The sequence below is a fragment of the Phaethon lepturus genome, unplaced genomic scaffold (assembly GCF_000687285.1).
Source record: "Phaethon lepturus isolate BGI_N335 unplaced genomic scaffold, ASM68728v1 scaffold40492, whole genome shotgun sequence".
Classification (NCBI taxonomy): Eukaryota; Metazoa; Chordata; class Aves; order Phaethontiformes; family Phaethontidae; genus Phaethon; species Phaethon lepturus.
In genome coordinates this window covers 15,726-33,100 of record NW_010526241.1, presented here as the reverse complement: position 1 = coordinate 33,100, position 17,375 = coordinate 15,726, and the positions used below count along the sequence as shown (strand labels likewise).

The window sequence follows — 17,375 nt, the reverse complement described above, 5'->3', positions numbered from 1 at the left end:
AAATAATTGTTAAATTATTATTAAATAAATAAAAGGTAATTATTAGAAATTATTCCAGTTAGGAATAATTATAAAAACATTCCACTGTAATGAAAGTCAAGGGATCCCTGATAAGGTGATATTTTTTGTGTGGTGTTGCTGAAGCAAACACGAGTAGCTGGTCCCTCTGAGCACCCGTGGATGTGGCGAAGGGCCGAGCCTGGGATCAAGGGCCTCGGGTTTCACTCTTGAAGGTTTCCTGCAAGTCCCGGACCCCAGTCGTTACCAGTCTGGGCACGCGGAGCTCTGCCAGCCCCAGTCTGATGTACATCGCCACCAGTTTAGCAAAACACCACCAACCCACCTGGCTGCACGGGTGGCACAGCCTAAAGTCCCAGCTCTCAGGAAGAGGGAATTACCCTTTGAACTGCAGACGCTGCTGTACCTGTGGCTAATTCTACAAACGCGAACACGACGCCTAAAGCAATATTTGGTGTTCAGTCTGGCTCCCCTGAAGGTGTCACGTAGGAACAAGAAGGGCTGTGGACGGGTCGCGGGGGGAAGGTACGTTTGCCTGTTCAGACAGTAGATTGTTTTGCGAGAGGGAGAAAAGGAACAAGCCTCCAGGTTCCCCACGAGGAGGGCGTCAGCTTGTGATGCAAGGGCGTCGCTTGCGCCGTCCAGCTAGTAATGGTGGAGGTTGTGTTTGAAGCAAAGAAACGAGGCAAGGGTTCAGCATTGCACAGAAGTGTGATGATTAAAATATGAGGTTTAAAAGGCACTGTGTTTCACTAAAAAGCTAGGGCTAAGCTTTCAAAGCAGACTAGGACTTCAGCCACATACCTTCTACTAGTTTCAGAGATGGATTTTTGTCTACCTTTGCTGATCTGTTTTGAAAATTGACATAAATTCTTACATGTCATTCACTTTTAATAATTCAGAGCTCAGTCCTGGAGCACTAACTCGGGTGAAGTGGTGATTCATTTCGATGGGAGCTTTGCGAAAATGAGACCGTAAGGTTCGGGGGCTGTTCCCTGTAAATATTGCAAAGCAAAAACTGTATCTCGGATGTACCCAAGGTAATTTCTTTCCATTTCAGCAGTCAGACTGCTGATGCCAAGGCTGATCTGGGCCAGACTTTCCCTGGCTTTGACAAGAGCAGAACTGAAACCCTCTTCTATACAATACTCGGTATTAAAGTTCGCTTAACGTATCTCGTGTTGTGACAAGGGACAGCGACTCGGGGCCACCTGGGGACAGTCTGTGCTGCTCTGCTGAGCCGCAGCATACTGGGATGGACCAGTCCTACTGAGGCTTCCAGCAAAGCTCACAGACTGGCCTCACCCCCCATTTTAACACTGGAGGAGGAACAGGGCCAGCACCTCTGCAGGCTCAGTTTGTGGTTTGGTAGGGGAAGCCTGGCCTGCCATTTGCTTTGCCCACCATGTCTCTCGCCTCTCTCCTCTCCCTGCATACCCACCTCTGCCCGCTCCCATCCCTCCCACCCCTGCCCTCACCTGCCTGCCCTGGGACATTGCACCTCTTCTTGCTGTGCTCAGAAAGGTCCAGAGGCTTTAGCAGAGCTGGGTCTGTGGCGTAGGACTCAACACCCTCCCTTATCCTCTCCAGGGGTAATTTAAACCAGCTACGTTCGTTGAGGACAAGAAAATCCCAGACTGACCCGGCTCCTAACTTTGGTGATTCTTTTAAGTGCCTGAAGGTAGATGAGATGAATCACAGCTTGGACTTGCACATGCAGGTCTGGATTTGGACTCAGATCCTCAGAGAGATTTAGATAGATGAATCCTATTTGTTTCATTGGTAGTCTTACTTTATTTCAATGGTAGAATTTAAATGACATTTAGTTACCCCACTTGGTCTCCACAGGCTTAGCCTCAAAGCTTTCAAAGTCCAAAGATGTCCACAGTCTTGCTTGCCTGCAGGAAAACTGTGTTTCTGAACTTGCCAGCACATATTCCTTGTGCAGACTTCAGTAGGCAGGTGATAGGATTCATCAGCATTTCCCTTGAATCCTTGGTCTGCTGTGCCTTCTTACTTCAGCCTTTTTTGCTGCTTGTTAGATGGTACTAACCACGGGTAGCCCTGGACAATGCATTGGAAGATCAACCAGTGGGTAAATTGAAAGATGATCACCTTTTCTGATGGACAAGCTCACCTTTATACTTTCAATTGCAGGGTGGTTTAGCTCTCTGGTCTCTGCCTGGCTGGCTTCAGCCAGCTATTATTTGCTGACTCAGAAATAGATAACCAGAGTTTAGAAGCAGAACTGATCCAAGGCAGTTTAGATTCTTAAGAAAAAATGCAACGGTAGTTTTCAAACTAAGCCTAGGACTTAGCTTTCAGATTCCTCCTTGCGATACAACGCACAGCATTTGTGAATCTAGTAGCAGAAGTTCTTTGTTTTAACTATGCTTAAAAGGGCTTTCTGTAGCAGAGATACGAGGTTTGGTTTTAAAATCAAGGTGCTCACACCATTCAACTTTTTCTATGATTCATGGACAAAGATTCCTCTGAACTAGAACCCTTCTAAATACTTTCAAGAAGCTCCCTTGTCAGTTCAATGGGTAACACTGTCAGACAAATTGAGTTTGAGATGTTAAGTGTTCCTTGACTCGAAGTCTCAGGAAGTCTGAGAGACTTGCAGATGTGTAAGCCAGGCAATGGTCATATCTATGTTTGAATTTCGTGTTTTGCCCTTTTTTTCTCTGTGAAATAACTCAGAATGGCAACAGCTCTCCTGTCAAAATATTCTAATACAGAGATCTTCAGTGTTTGGCTTGTGGAACAACTGTTCCACACCGTTCCCAGAAATCTGCGATTGCAGTCCAAGCTATCTTGGGTTAGGGTTTTAAACTGCACCTCCCAGAGACATTTGGGTGTCTTCCAAGTTTAAATTAGCTTTGCAAGTGTTTTACCAGGGACCTGTGTTTCCTCTGCTGCTTAGGCAATAGTAGCATGGTGTCTCCCAGAAGTCTGGCTCCAAAGTAATCTGTTACACAGCCCAGGGGCAGCAGGGAGTCGTAAAACAGCCAAATGACAGACCCTCGCAAAGTCCATATCACTGTGCGGGAAAGAAAACAGAGCTTTATAAGCTTATCTCTGTGCTCAGGCTGTCTCTTGGAAGGACAGGGTTTCCTATGAGACTGTGCATTAGTTTTAGAGAAAACATCCCATAAATCACTGAAAAAGAAAGCACATGTTCTTAACTTCATTAGGACAGTTGTTGGAGGACTGTTAAGAGGACACATATAATATTCAGCCCAGTCTCTAGACGTTAGTGGCATAGCCATATCATGAAGTATTAGAAATGTTTGCTGCTTTCTGCATTATGTGGCTTGGCGGGGGGGCCCTATTTAGAAGTCACAACTATAAAACACAAAGAAACTGTATTTTGGAGGCAGCGTCATGGGCCTGTCTGATGTTTCAGTGAGGCTCCCCCGTGGCTCTGCCTGGGCTGGTTTCCGAGGGGCTGATGAGACGTGGAAGTGGCTGGTTGCTGCCCTCCTCGTCTGTCGGCCCCCCTGCCCCGAGGGACGTAGTCAGGCTTTGCTGGAGAGTGCGCTGCGGCTCAGATGCTGACTGGAACGTGAAGCCTCCCATTTCTCAAGCTACCGTGGTGCCAACTTGCTTGTTAGAGCAATGCAGCGTTTTAAACGCTAGTGCATGACTTGCCCGAATTACACACAGGCACGTATCTGCTCCTGTTACCTGTGGCTGTTGCAGGGAGGTTGGGCTCTGCTCTGCTGCACAGTGTTTCGTGTGCAAGGTGCTGGAAAACTCCGAAACTTGAATTTCCAGTAATTTGACGCCCAAAATGTTGCTTATGAGGAATGCATATATGTCGTTTACAGAGAGAAATTTAGCCTGTTCACTGCATGTGTTCCCTCTTAAGCTTTTCACCTGCTGAAACAAATGTTTTCTGCCAGTCAGCATCAACTCTTAAATAAAGGGTCATTCCTACATCTCACCTCCCTTATATAATCCTTGATTATCTTGTTATTAAAAGTTTTTGCCTTCTGAAATCTCTCAAATCCCTCGATTAGCCTGCCATCTTATACAAGCAGCCTCTTATATATATACAATATATACGTATTATATACATCTTATACAAGCAGCCTCTGAGATCCACCTAGCAGCATATGTTCAATAGCATAATTTAGGGAGCCATGAGGGCGGAGGAATTCCAAAGAGCATCACCACTCTATATCAAGAAGCAGGGTTTGGCTGCCAGTAATGCCCTGGCACTGTCAAACTACCAAGGTTTGAAAAACATCCATCCATGGCATTCATGAATAAATGGATTGCAGTAAATTAAGCTCATTTGGAAAGGTCTCATTACCATTTGGTCATACAGAGATGCTGGTTTGGTCAGGGTAGAGCTAGCCAACTCCTTGAACCTGTGGCATTCCCATTATTATTAAGCTTAATCTTTTGTATTTGCACCTCATAGTAAGCAAGTAAGCTGAATTAATAGTGACAAATATCAAATAGCCTTGATTTCTTAAAGCAAGACGTGTGTGTGTGTTTGCAGACTACATGGATGTTAGAAAGCTAACCAAAATGCAGTAAAGGCATGGGTAGCATTTCCCTTGGTCATAACACGTTTTTGGATCGGGTCCTGAAAGAGTCATTGCTTTTGTTCAGTGTAATGACCTGCTTAACTTTCCCAACACTGACGTTATCCATGTTCAAAATTAAGCATGCAGTGCAGTGCTTTGCAGAATAAAAACCTAATTAATAGGCCTATTAGTACGGTGTTAATATTATTTTTAGTATATAATGCTAGTCCAAAGAGTAAACTGCATTTAGTACTTTACGGTGGGCTCCCAAAACATGTTTGGTGGTATTGGTGTATCTACGGCAGCGATTCCAGCCCAGGCAGCGCAGAGGGACAGTCTGGGCAGAGAGCAGCAGCCGCCTGAGAGCACTGCTCACTGCGCACGAGGAAGAACAGCAGACAGGACAAATGCCTTTCCCAAGAACTACAGCGTAAAGGGACGGCATGGAATGCTGAAGTGTCGGCTAATCCGTAGCGCCATAAATATGCATCCACATTAATAAAATATACAGGCCAAATGGCAGAGCTGTCCTTTCGTGCGGAATAGACTCTAAGCTGACAGTGAAGCAAGGTCCAGTTTGGTGTAACGTGGCATTATTTCTTCTCCTGCAGCTCTGGCTGTAATTTATCTTCCACTTGCAGCTTCTTGCAGTCAGTGAGCAGAGGCAATTTCTAGTGTGCAGAAAAAGAGCTCGTTCAGCAGCATCTGTCTCCAAGTGCTTCCTCTGGGGCAGACCCCATCTTTCTTCTTTAGTGTCGGCGAGGCGGCTGGTGGTAGTCTGGGGAGGTCCGAGCTGAGCTGGTGTGCTTGGGAGAGCTACCTGCCCAGCCTTTGGGTGGAAAAGCACCGTCTCCACGAGTTTGCCATCGGAAACATAGGATGGCACCTCACCAGAGCAGCGAAGGACAAGGAGATCACTTCCACATCGATTTACCCATCGTAACTCACAGCAGTCGTACAGACAGGCTTTCAGCCGGGTTGCAGGTTACCACAGAAACAGCATTCCCCGTTATCGCCTATTCCCACCAGACCGTAGCACTTGTTCTGACTGTTGTTCAGCTGCCCTTCCCCAAAAAAAGAGAAACCTTTGCGTGCTTGCTTTTTTTCCATAGAATTTTAGGAGCATTTGCTGCTAAAAGGGTCACGACCCTGCTTGTAATTAAACAGACAGATTTAGAGCTTGCTGCGAACACCAATTAGATTATTGTTTCTTCATCACTTTAAGATAAATGTGCATGAGTGCCTGGGTGACAGTCTGAAGGAGATCTCTTCCATCTCCTTACCCCGGGGCTGATGTCGTGTATCGAGGATACAGCAGTAAATCCCACGCTCAGTTCTAATTAGCCCTGCTTCTCCCGCAGAGCCCGTCTGGGGAGCTCCCCGGTGCCGGGAGAGCTGCCAGCACGGAAGTGTCAGGGGAGCGTTAGGTGACCCAGTGCTCCAGCATGGCTGCCCACCCTGCTGAACCCCATCCCAGGTTACCTGTCTCCCACGGCCCCTCACAGCCCACATAACTGCAAGCAGCATTTCGGGATGGCACAGCCAAGGCACTCGATGTGGCAGCAGAAAGGTGGTGCTGCCCTTTTTGCCCCTCAGTCCCAGGCGGTGTTTTAACAAACGCTGGCCAAGTCACCTTGTTCCAGGAGCAAATCAACCCGCGGCTGCACCCCATCCCAGGTTACCTGTCTCCCACGGCCCCTCACAGCCCACATAACTGCAAGCAGCATTTCGGGATGGCACAGCCAAGGCACTCGATGTGGCAGCAGAAAGGTGGTGCTGCCCTTTTTGCCCCTCAGTCCCAGGCGGTGTTTTAACAAACGCTGGCCAAGTCACCTTGTTCCAGGAGCAAATCAACCCGCGGCTGCCGCCCTGCGCTCTGCAGCCCCAGCGGCGGCAGCGTGGGTTTCCCCCAGTGGCAGCGGTCACGTAGACGGATACAAGAGTAATTGTGTAAAAGGGCTACTGAGACAGAAATGTCTTTTCTTCCTCAGCTGCTCTTGCCAGCTTGCAGACGTCTCCTCCTCGCAGTGGCTGGGCTGTGACAAAGCAGTGTCTCTTCGTGCCACGCTCGTCGAGCGACTTCCTCGGTGCGTCTTGCTGCAGCTTGCTGCTGCTCGGGGGAAGATACCAGGCTGTGCCTGGTTTCTCTGTCCCCGTGTCCCACTGAGGCAGTGACATACAAAGCCAAGGGGAGAGCTAGCAGGCTATTAGCAACTCAGAAGAACAAACCGCAAGCAGCTCACCCAAAACAAGGCAGTTGCGGTGTCTCCTAAGGCTCAGGCTCCTCTTAGTCCTTCAGCATCTCGTGCCACTGGCCACGTTCAGCGAATGGCAATGGGCTCTCAGGGCTGGCCATTAAAAAGAGTGGGATGCAGGGCTGTCTGTAACTGAAAGCAGAACGTGGCCCCCATACTTAAAAGAAATTTTTCAACTTAGATGATTTTTTTTTTTAAGTAATGCGTGACACACTTAAGCTGAGGACTTTCTGCACAACGTCTGTGTCAGAGAGATTTGACAATACCAGCATTTGATGTCAATTATAACTGCTAAAAATCTGATTGCAATGGCTGGCAGGTTATCTTTGCAATAATGGGTACATTATAAAATAGGTTGCTTAGCATCCTTGGGGCTCTCTGCTCTAGTTCTGGGGAAGAAAGCTGTCCTATCTGCCTTTTGCTTCCTTCTCCCTTCCTTTAATTTTTAAGCTTGGGTACACCGAACGATCAGAGGGTCAGAAATACCATAAAATTGGACCATATTTATCAGAAACACAACTTTAAAAAATTGAGAACTTTTGTACGACTGCACAATAGTGAGGCTGAACAGCAAAGACCATTTTACTTTGTCATAAGATAAATGATTGAAAATATCTTACCTCTGTTATGCAACTTAATGGTACGGCCTCTTTTTAAATCTTGTGTTTCAGTTCTGGAAATGATAGAGAAAAAAAATTGAAAGGATTCAGTGAAGGGTAATGAAAATGATTAGAGGCACAGAGAACCTTTCATATGAGGAGAGATTTAAAAAGATTAGGCCCGCTTAGTTAAGACAAGAGATGAATAAGCAGAGACATGATAGAGAGATGTGGGGTAATGAACGGCCCAGAAGAGGCACACTGGGTACTTCTATGTGCTGTTTTCCAAAATCAAAAGCTGAGAGAAGAAAGCTGTAAAAAAATAAGACAAGAAATTTGCTTATGATAAAAAACAACCACCGACACATTTAAAATGTGTTTTCTGCTGGTTTCACCTGTGGAAGCCACTGTTGCAGGGAACAGAGATAATGAGCTTAGGAAAATTATGAAAAGGATTGGCTGCTCTGGGGAACACCGTGAGCCTACTGAGAGGAAAAGGGAGTTCTCCTGTAGCTTTGAATGGGAGGAGGATTCACCAGTTGGCATGATCCCAAGGCTGCTGAAACGAACCGCCAGCCTCAGTGGGCTCTGGGTATTTATACACTACGCACAGCTACCCATGCGCTGGGTATAGGTAGTTGCCTGCCTCAGCTGCCTTTGGTGATGTAAGACGACTTTTGATTTTTTGTCCAGGTTGAGCAGGCGGGATCTTTGCCAGCACGTTTTCAGGGAGGACATCTTTTCCAACATCCCTGTTTTCAGTAGTGTCCCTGCAGGTCATGTATTGAGGCAGCTCTTGCTTTTCAGTTGGCCTGCTCAGAGGGTAGCTCTTGGTGCTTTGCTCAGCCAGGAAGGTTTAGTTCCTCTGCTTGACTCAGTCATGTAGGAGGGAGGATCATGAGAAGCTGTAACAGATCAGATCCAAGGTCCAGCAAGTTCAATGTCCAAAGATGATCAGTGGCACATACCTAGAGAAGCATATGAGATCAGAGTGTGGAAGTACAGGGAAAACATGCAGGGTACTTCCATCTCCCATTTTTCAATTGGAGATTACCTTAGTCAAAGGCTACAGTGGTGTTAACCAGTCCTTGACCAAACCTGGGAGTACAGTCCACGAGTCTTGGGGCTTTATCATGCAATAAAACCTTTGGCTAGACATTGAGAAAGTTATTCTAATCTTTTTTTTTTTTAACCCCAAACCCATGCTTACACTAGTAGAGAGGATCTCTCTCCAGAGGCTTAATTGCAGATTGATATGTAGGCTTCCCTTTACAGATTTAGAAGCAGTTACAGGAATTCTGTTCTTTTGTTTCAAACAATAAAAATTAAATATGAATTAAAAAACAGCTTCTAGGTAATAGTAGGATTGTATCACACAGATTTGCTCTGTTAGTCTGGCTTAGAGCCCTCACACAACCTGATGGGCACTTATTGCTTAATGAACTTTCCCAAGTTTCACAAAACAGGCAATGTTTAAAGACTAGTTTCTTCCTTCTATCATATTAGAATTTTGCTGATTTTGAACTAGGACTGGCAAGCCAGGTGCCCTAAAGCCTCAGAAATTTAAAAAGGGTAGGTACAACCATTAGAAGTTATTAAAATATTTATAGAGGACTTGATTATTGAGGAAATCGCAGAGGTTTTCCTGTACCATTTTTCCAGGATCGCCAGGGAAGCACATGTTCAGTGCAGCTCAGCACTGATGCAGAAGAGAAGCATTTGGGGGCAAAGTGGATCTTCTCTCTTTCTTATTCATGCCAAGTAAATTACGTCTCAGAACGTTGTGGGCCAGATTAGGAAAGGGGCCTGTGTTTGACATGTGAGGTGTTCTCCTGGGCATCTTGCAGAACTTTTAAACCACATTACAGGCTTTCTCTAACAGGATTCATTTCCTCTGCAGTAATCAGAAGAGTGTCTTGTCTCTGCATTACTATCATGCATTAGTTCTCTTGCCCCAATTAAGGAGTGCTTTGGTTAATCGACGCAGTCATAGAAGTGAAGCATCACCGAAAGACAGAGGAGCAATAATATGATCATGCATAGTTCCTATCTCAATTAAATTCGAGCACTGTTTACAGTCACTGAGTTTTTTCCCTGGGGTCATCAGGCAGTACAGCCATTCCTTGGGCAGAGCATGCTGAGAGGTGACACACCAAGCTTTAAATAGGTATTTATTGATGTGCCTAAATGCCACTTAAAAATCTGGGCAAAGATGGCTAGGACAAGTTTTCACAACTGAGTCATTGATAAGGCTAGAAAAAGAGTAACGAACAAAACTTAAAAGCTCCAAATCTTTGTATTTGTAATTAATATGTTTTCTGCTTCAGTTCACCGTGTGCATTTTTACCCTGAGTTTGTGCATTTGGTGTGCTGTGCAAAGGAACAATGTCAAGGGAATAATTACAGGACCTTTTCAATGCTTTTCTCATAGATTCAGAGAAAACTTAGTGACAACCTGAAATCTTACTCTAGAGATGCTGGATATCCAGCTGCTTCCTTGGGCTCCATTTTGCTCTTTCTGGAAGCTTTGTCCTAAATAAATTTACACACCGCTGACAGTTTGTGTTTCACTTGATAAATTCCAGCTTATTACACTATCCCAGGCAATTCCATGCTGTGGAGTTGTTTGGGATCACCTTCCCGGAAAATTGTGCCTTCCTGTCACTCCTGCCAGTAAGTAGGTTTCCTGATGAAAGAATTTAGTGTATCTTTTGTATATAATTTTAAATTTAATTTTCTTACTTGCATGGTCAGATGGCTGGTACACAGACTGTAGGGAACTCAAGGAGAATTACAGCCTTCCACAAATTCCTGTTCAGCAGTGGGTTTTTGTTCAAGCAGCAGTTAGTTCAGCTTCAAAGCACCTCCTGAGGGCTTTGCGCTACCTATGATGTCTCGACAAGAACTCACCTGGAAGAGGCGTAGCTGAAATAAAGCTCCGCACTGCACTGATAGAGCATCTGTGTTCAAAAGCCCACACAACTTTTTGATGAGCATGTCTTTTGCTGTGACTGGCGACTGTTGTATACAGTCACAATTACATGGTCAGTCTTCCTAATTACAGTCCTACAAGACCTGTACATATTCATATGTTGTGAGTTGCTCCCACTGAAGTCACTAGGATTCCTCAAAATAGGTAAATTTAAGCAAAATGGGCAATATTGTGGGATTGGAACCTATCTGTGGGAACCGTAATATAACTGATCCAGAATAAATTGCGTCAAGACAATTGTAAATTTCCATTCCTATAGCCAACAGCTTTTGGTGGCTTCACGAAATACCGGTTTCTTCAGAGAGTCTTCTCACACTGGTGATCTAAAAGCTGTTATTTCTGATAACGTTAAAGTTGAAGTAATCACATCTTGTGCTGTTGATATCACTGCACATTACAGGGTGATGATCCAGAGGATACACCCTGGAACTTCACATGCCAAGATGGAGAAAATCAATCTCTGTTAATAAAAAAAGGCAGGCTCAGTGGCGCAGAAAATCACTACTCTGGAGCCTTAAAGAGGCTCCTTCAAAAATTCATGATTATAGAATGGAATCACAGGCTACATTACAGTCCTGAAAGAAATCAGAATATGGAGAAAAAAAAAAATCCAATTTTCATTAAGTGGAGAAAATAAACAATGAACCCCATACGCAGACAAAGTCATTGATCACGTGGAACGTAACTATGTTCAATAGGTAAGGACATTTTCCAAGTTTCCCAAGTACTCAATACTTTTTCCCAAATACTTTTCAAAGTTAGTTTTTCTTTTCTTGTTTGTTTATTTATGCCCCTAGCACTAAATCCAGCTGAATAAAGTTTCTGTTTGTTCTGGTCAACTGCTGTAGGGTAGCTGCAGGACATTCAACCTATGGTGATACACAGACATTTAACAAACTCAGTATTGACCTAATGACTTAAACTTACTACTCTGTAAATTATTTGGTGATGTCCCCTGCTGATGGTAGCCACGGTGCAAATACAGTATGCAATAAATAAATAGAGAGAGCAAGCGTCTTTGCCCTCCATATGTGCACTGTGCCTACAGCCGTCCTGACGAGAGGCTTCCATAATATGACAGAAACTTGAAGACTCTAAAAACCTTTCTTTAAAGCAGATTTCCCATTTTCTGTCTATGGGAAGTCTGAATTCCTGCATCACGATCATTTGGGGGCCAGAATAAATAATACTCAGTCCTGCAGCGTAGGTGGGTGTGATGGCTGATAATTTTGTACGGTCTTTGGCTTGAAACACAGCTTTTGCACAATTAGAGCAAGAAGAATTCCAGCTTCATTTTTACAGTATTTTAGCTTTTAGCCTTGGCAAACCCATAACGCATTATTTGTATGGAAGAGACTGGGTTATTTTAGATGTAATCTAGTCAGCTGCCTGGAAACACAACCACTTCAAGTGTATGCTACGAGGCCTTTTTACCATACTATCATACACCAAATTATTCTTTTTAAATTATTTTTCACATATTTAATGCAGCTGCAGATCTATTCATGAAGGAACGTTTCAGTAGTTCAGCTGATCAGCTTAAAACCAAGAAGCAGCTCCTGACAGTTCATCTTCTTGCTTACTTAAGCATGGCTGAGTCATGACTCCAGTGAATCCAGCACTTTCTTTAACTTTTATTTATTCATTCATTCATTCATTCATTCATTCATTGTGAGGGTGCATGTGTGAGGGGCTTGCGTGAGTGCAATTTATTGTCACAGAGGTGCCATCACCCCTGTCTTCTGGGGTAAGCTGAGGTTGAAATACTCCCATTTCACACAAATACCTATTTTTCATCTGTTTTGTGTAACAATATATTCATAGCATTGGACTTCTCAAAACTCATTCAAATTATTTTCATTGCAAAAATGGTCAAAAAGGACAGCTGAGAGACAGGAAAAAAATAGTCTTAGAATTCAACACTCATTTATATTTATAAATTTTCTATAGGATTTACTATGTGAGCTGGGAAAGATCAGTTTTAATTGGGGCAGTCAGCCCTCTCCCAACTTTAACTTAGACTTCCTCAGTAAATTATTAAAGAATTTGACGGTAAAGATAACATAATGGCCGTTTTGCACTTGCCGCTCTGCACTATATTTTGAACTGGTGTGCTGATATTAGCCCTGTCCATACCCAGCTGCGTTGCCACATGGACTTGCCAAGCTCAGAAAAGTTCGTTTTAATGGTAATACCCCCAAATCAGGGCACATTTGTTAGCATTCCTCATTCAGAGCTTCCCTCTGCCGTTGGCCTCCCTGGCTCTTTTCTTAATGAGCAGGAAAGACACACGTTGGATTAAACTAAAGGCAAGTGATGGGTGGAAACAAACGCTTGCGAAAGGTAAGCGGCTGCTTAGTATTCAGGAGCAAGCAGAGCACTTCAAGAGCAAACAGCTCGCGTGGGATCAACTTTTATTTGGCAAGGAGGGTGCGTTCCCCCCCGTGCAGCGCCTTTCTGAAGCTGCAGCCGTAGCCGAGGAATTAAGCAGATGTCAGTCAAGACGAAGGAGCGTGATGCTGTGCCAAGCCGGTCAGGGGAATGAGGTGGTCTGCTTCAGTGCCGGAAAAATGGGGAGGGAATTTGTCGTGTAACCGAGAACGTTACAGAGAGGTGTCTTTGCTTCTGTGCCCCGTCGCTTGTCGTGAGAAATCACCACCACGGCAGTCGCTGCCGACCTGCGGGATGCTGCAGGGAGGGGGCTGCCGCCCGTGGTGCTCGGGGTGGCTGGCGTGCGCCGTCGCCCGCTTGCCGGGCTCAGCTGCAAACTCACAGCCAAGGGAAGAACCAGGGCTGAAGGAGTTTCTTAGTGTCTGTCTGTCTGTCTCCCCGCCCTGTTTCAGGGCACGCTGCGCGCTGTTGGCTCCCGCTGCGCAGGCTGAGGTTAACTTGCTTCCTGGGAGAGCCACAGCAAACGCTGCGGTTCTGTTTGCGATCTGACCCACCGCCGCTGTGTACGAGCAGGCCTTTTGTACCCGAAACAGCTCCAAATTACTGTACATAAACCATAATCTTCCGGTGGGAGCACTGTAGTTTTCCATTTTGCTGCTAATTGGATGATGCACTTGCAATAGTCTTTGTTAACATGGCTGGCGCTGGGCAGGGATCAGCGATGGAAGGCTTTCATTTAGAAATCTAGCAAAAATGCAGTGGCTGTCCCCGTTTGACAGCAATTGAAACCAATCCTCAATTAACTAAATAACAGCCAATTAGCTTGAAGAAAAAAGAAGAAAATTGCTTACTTCACATTCTTTGTTGAAGCAAACGCCAGTCAGAGGACGGGAGGTTTTTTCTTTCTCCTACGAGACACAAAATGGCAAAAGATGTGCAGAAAATGCACAGTGTTTTTTTTTTTTTAAATACCATCTTTTTCTCACACAAGAACATTTGAGAAGCTGGATAAGAACATCTTAAGCTCCTGGGACATTTAATTTCCATTGATTTTTTAAAATCAAAATTACAATCATCATGCAAGCACAGTTTCTCCTCCCTTCTTTCACGCTGCTGTGGGATACTTTAAGCACAAGGGCAGCTCCACTGAAGCTGTCTGCCTTCACAAGGAAGGACCAGCACACAGCTGGCTGCTGTGCGGTGCGGCGACAGGCTGCGATATTAACATTTGCATCACCAGACCAAGCCCTTCCTCTTCCATATTTTATGGACTTTAGGGGTCGATAGGTGAGACGTTGTCAGAACTTGTAATGTGAAAAACCTGAAGCACCCAGAGGCGTTAGGAAGCAGCTGAGTGGTGCTGTCAGGACTGGCATTTTGGTCTTAGATCCCTCCGAGACCCGTGCTTCATGTCTGTAGCCTTTTTTTTTGAATCTGGGCAATAATGCCAAAAGGTATTGATTGAGTCAAGCCCATTCCAACCCAAACTATTATATGATTCTATGATTGCACAGTGAAAGCCAGTCACGCCACTGGCAGGAAGAAAAAGGCGCTCTCCTGGGTTATTGCTCTTTATTTTAGCTGTTAGCCCAATACCATCTCCCCGAAAGAAGCAGTGCAATTCAGCACGAAGACTGAAGCTTGATCCTGTAGGCTTTCAGCTGTGGTACCGTTTAACTCTTGCCAGGCCAAGAGCAGAGGCTAATGTCTGCATGGGGCTCTCGCAGCTGGGCTTTCCGCGGATGATGTGCTGGGCAGAGAAAAAACATACATTAGGCCAAAGAGGCAGCTGCTACAAGCTAACTTAATATGCTAGGTTAGTAGGAGACAGCCATTTACTCGTGGCATCCTGGCTTTGAATTTTTATTGCACTTTCCTCATAAGCAGTTGAGGGCAGCACTTAATGCACAAAGGCATTACGTGGCCTTGCTTCTCGCCTGTGGGGCTGGACCACAGCTGGTCCTTTGGGGTTGACATCAGGGCTGCCTCTGCCTAATGTCCATTAGTTGCATCAATCAATAATTCTTCACTTAGACTTTTTACTTGTGGTTCAAAAAGATTTTATTATGCTACTTTGAGCTGCTCACAACCCCATTTCACGGGTTTCAAATTGTGTTACTCTTTTGTTAATACTTCTAGGGCCCGTGTTTCATAATTGGATAGCGGAGGGTGAGAGGTATGTCTGGAAAGCAATGAATATTGGATGATTTTTCGTTAACTGATCTGAGATTCAGCACTGCACATATTGATCTTTTCCTTTCTTACAGGAACATTTTACACCGGAATGCAAGTTCAAAGAATCAGTATTCGAAAACTACTATGTGACATATTCTTCAATGATCTACAGACAGCAACAGTCTGGCCGGGGTTGGTATTTGGGTCTTAACAAAGAAGGAGAAATAATGAAAGGAAACCACGTGAAGAAAAATAAACCTGCAGCACACTTTCTTCCAAAACCATTAAAAGGTAATTGCTTGGGTTTGGGCCATCTATCTGAACTGACATTATCTTATGTCAGAGGTGTTTAATTGCTGTGCATATGTATTTGAAGGGTTCAGCTGCTTATATAACAGGAGTATAATGTGCTGTAACACACTGTTAATCTAACCAGCGCTGCTTTTTTTAGGTTCCTCTACGTTACCTATGCATTTCTCTAATCTAACCAAATACGCATGTTAGTTTCTTTGTTCCCAAAGTCCACGGTGTCTCTGTTACAGATAACGAAGGCTCTACCTGGAAGGCTCAAATATCTGCTTACAGGCCATCAGCAACTTGCTGTATAGCTTGTCAATCTGTGCTTTATGTTACAGGATGTTTGTTTGTCTATTTTTGCCCGAGATGAAGCTCTAATGTGTGGTGCTTATTAAACCGCAATTAATGTGACATCAGCACGTGACATTAAAAGCAATAATGCATGTGGCATATGTATACCGCCGCGTGTTAAAAACCAGGACCTAGAGTCATCCCAGTCAACTGAGGCGTCTGAATCAGGACTGTGGTCAGACTTGGCTCCCTCTTTGGTCAGTGCAAAGAGGAAAGGAGCACCTCCATACATCAACTGAGATCCCCCTCTTTGCGATGATCAAACGTTGGTCAACGCAAAGAGGGGGATCTCAGTTGATGTATGGAGGTGCTCCTTTCCTCCAGAAAAACCAGCTTCCATATTCTCTTCCCTTAAGAGGAATGAAGCCCTCTACTTCTGGGTTATGCTCTTATAAGTACCTTTTTAAGGCAGTGTCATTTTGAAATCAGAGAGGATCTCTCAAAGGTGCATAGCCCTGGGTGCATGCTGGGCTAGTTTGTCAGGCTACATGTAGGGTTAGTTTTTAGGCAACTGATGTCAAGGTTCATCCTCACTTCTAATGTGTGTGAAAACAAAGGAAGTAGAAGACTGAAAATCTATTTTTGCACTCATCTGGTTAGGCTACATGTAAGTAACAGGTCAAATCACAGCTGTCGATAGTGCTACTTCACCATTAGTAAGGAAATGTTGTTTTATGTCAGCTTAGGTCTGTCTTGCATAGTTCTGTAAGTGCAGTGGGTAGGTGGATGATTTAACTGGGAGAGGGAGGGAGCTGTGGTTTTTCCCTTCTCTAAAATGTCATTCCCCAGGCGAGGAGCTCTTAGGGAGTGTTTGAAATGGAAGAGGTCTCCTTGCCACGTTTCTTTCATTAACTCCTTACACTGCACATTGCTGAATGAAAAATCCCAACGTTTCGCAGCTGGACTTTGCACTGCTAGACTCAATAGCCCATAACACGTGCTGATGTGGTGCCTCTCTTTTCCTTTGCAGTGGCCATGTACAAAGAGCCTTCTCTCCATGATCTCACAGAGTTCTCAAGATCTGGAAGCGGGACCCCAACAAAGAGCAGAAGTGTTTCAGGAGTGCTAAATGGGGGTAAATCCATGAGCCAAAACGAGTCAACGTAGCCAGGTTCAGGCAAGCCAAGTGCTCTCTAAACAGAACCTTACCTCTGGATGCAGTTGAATTCTTACTAGCAGTCTTTCATCCAAACATTCAATTGCCCAGGACAAGCCACCGAACTTGCATAGGTCACTCGTTTATCAGCCATTAGATCTACTGGTTGTCAAAGGATATACCCCAATAATGTAGAATATGCTTGTGCATATCACAAGGCACTTGGATAGCCAGCAAACATAACTGCGGAATAAATCTCGGAGAAGAAATGTCCAGCTCTTTCTCTCTCTCTTTTTTTCTCTCTCTCTTTCTCTCTCTCTCCTATGCTTTGTGGAATATGAAACAAAAACATTTCACAGCATTCACTGCTGATAAGAATTTGCTTTCCAACTCAGAAAAAGACCACTTTTGCTCTTCAAAGGAAATTTTAATGCTTGTATGTTTTATAGGGGCAAACAAAAAAACAAATATGTAAACTCTGTTGTTTCCTTGGCTTACCGTTTTATATCTAAGGCTTGATAAAAAAAAGTATCCTTTCATTTGGAATAGTGCAACTTTTTGATTTCTGAACTCCAATGGGTCTTTAAAGCTATGTCTTTAAAAAAATAATTAAAAATTCAGGGTTGGAACTGAGAGTTGGTGTCTCAGGCTCAAGCAAAC

General features: G+C 44.5%; 1 protein-coding gene across 1 annotated transcript; it reads left to right on the top strand.

Moving 5' to 3' along the window:
* Positions 1–15,063: 15,063 nt before the first annotated feature.
* On the top strand, positions 15,064–16,726 carry LOC104617643 (fibroblast growth factor 13; the record flags this gene model as incomplete). The annotated part of the gene is made up of 2 exons (XM_010283007.1): positions 15,064–15,262; positions 16,590–16,726. Coding segments are annotated over 2 exons (336 nt in total), but the record flags the coding sequence as incomplete, so codon positions are not given.
* Between the last annotated feature and the right edge of the window lie 649 nt (positions 16,727–17,375).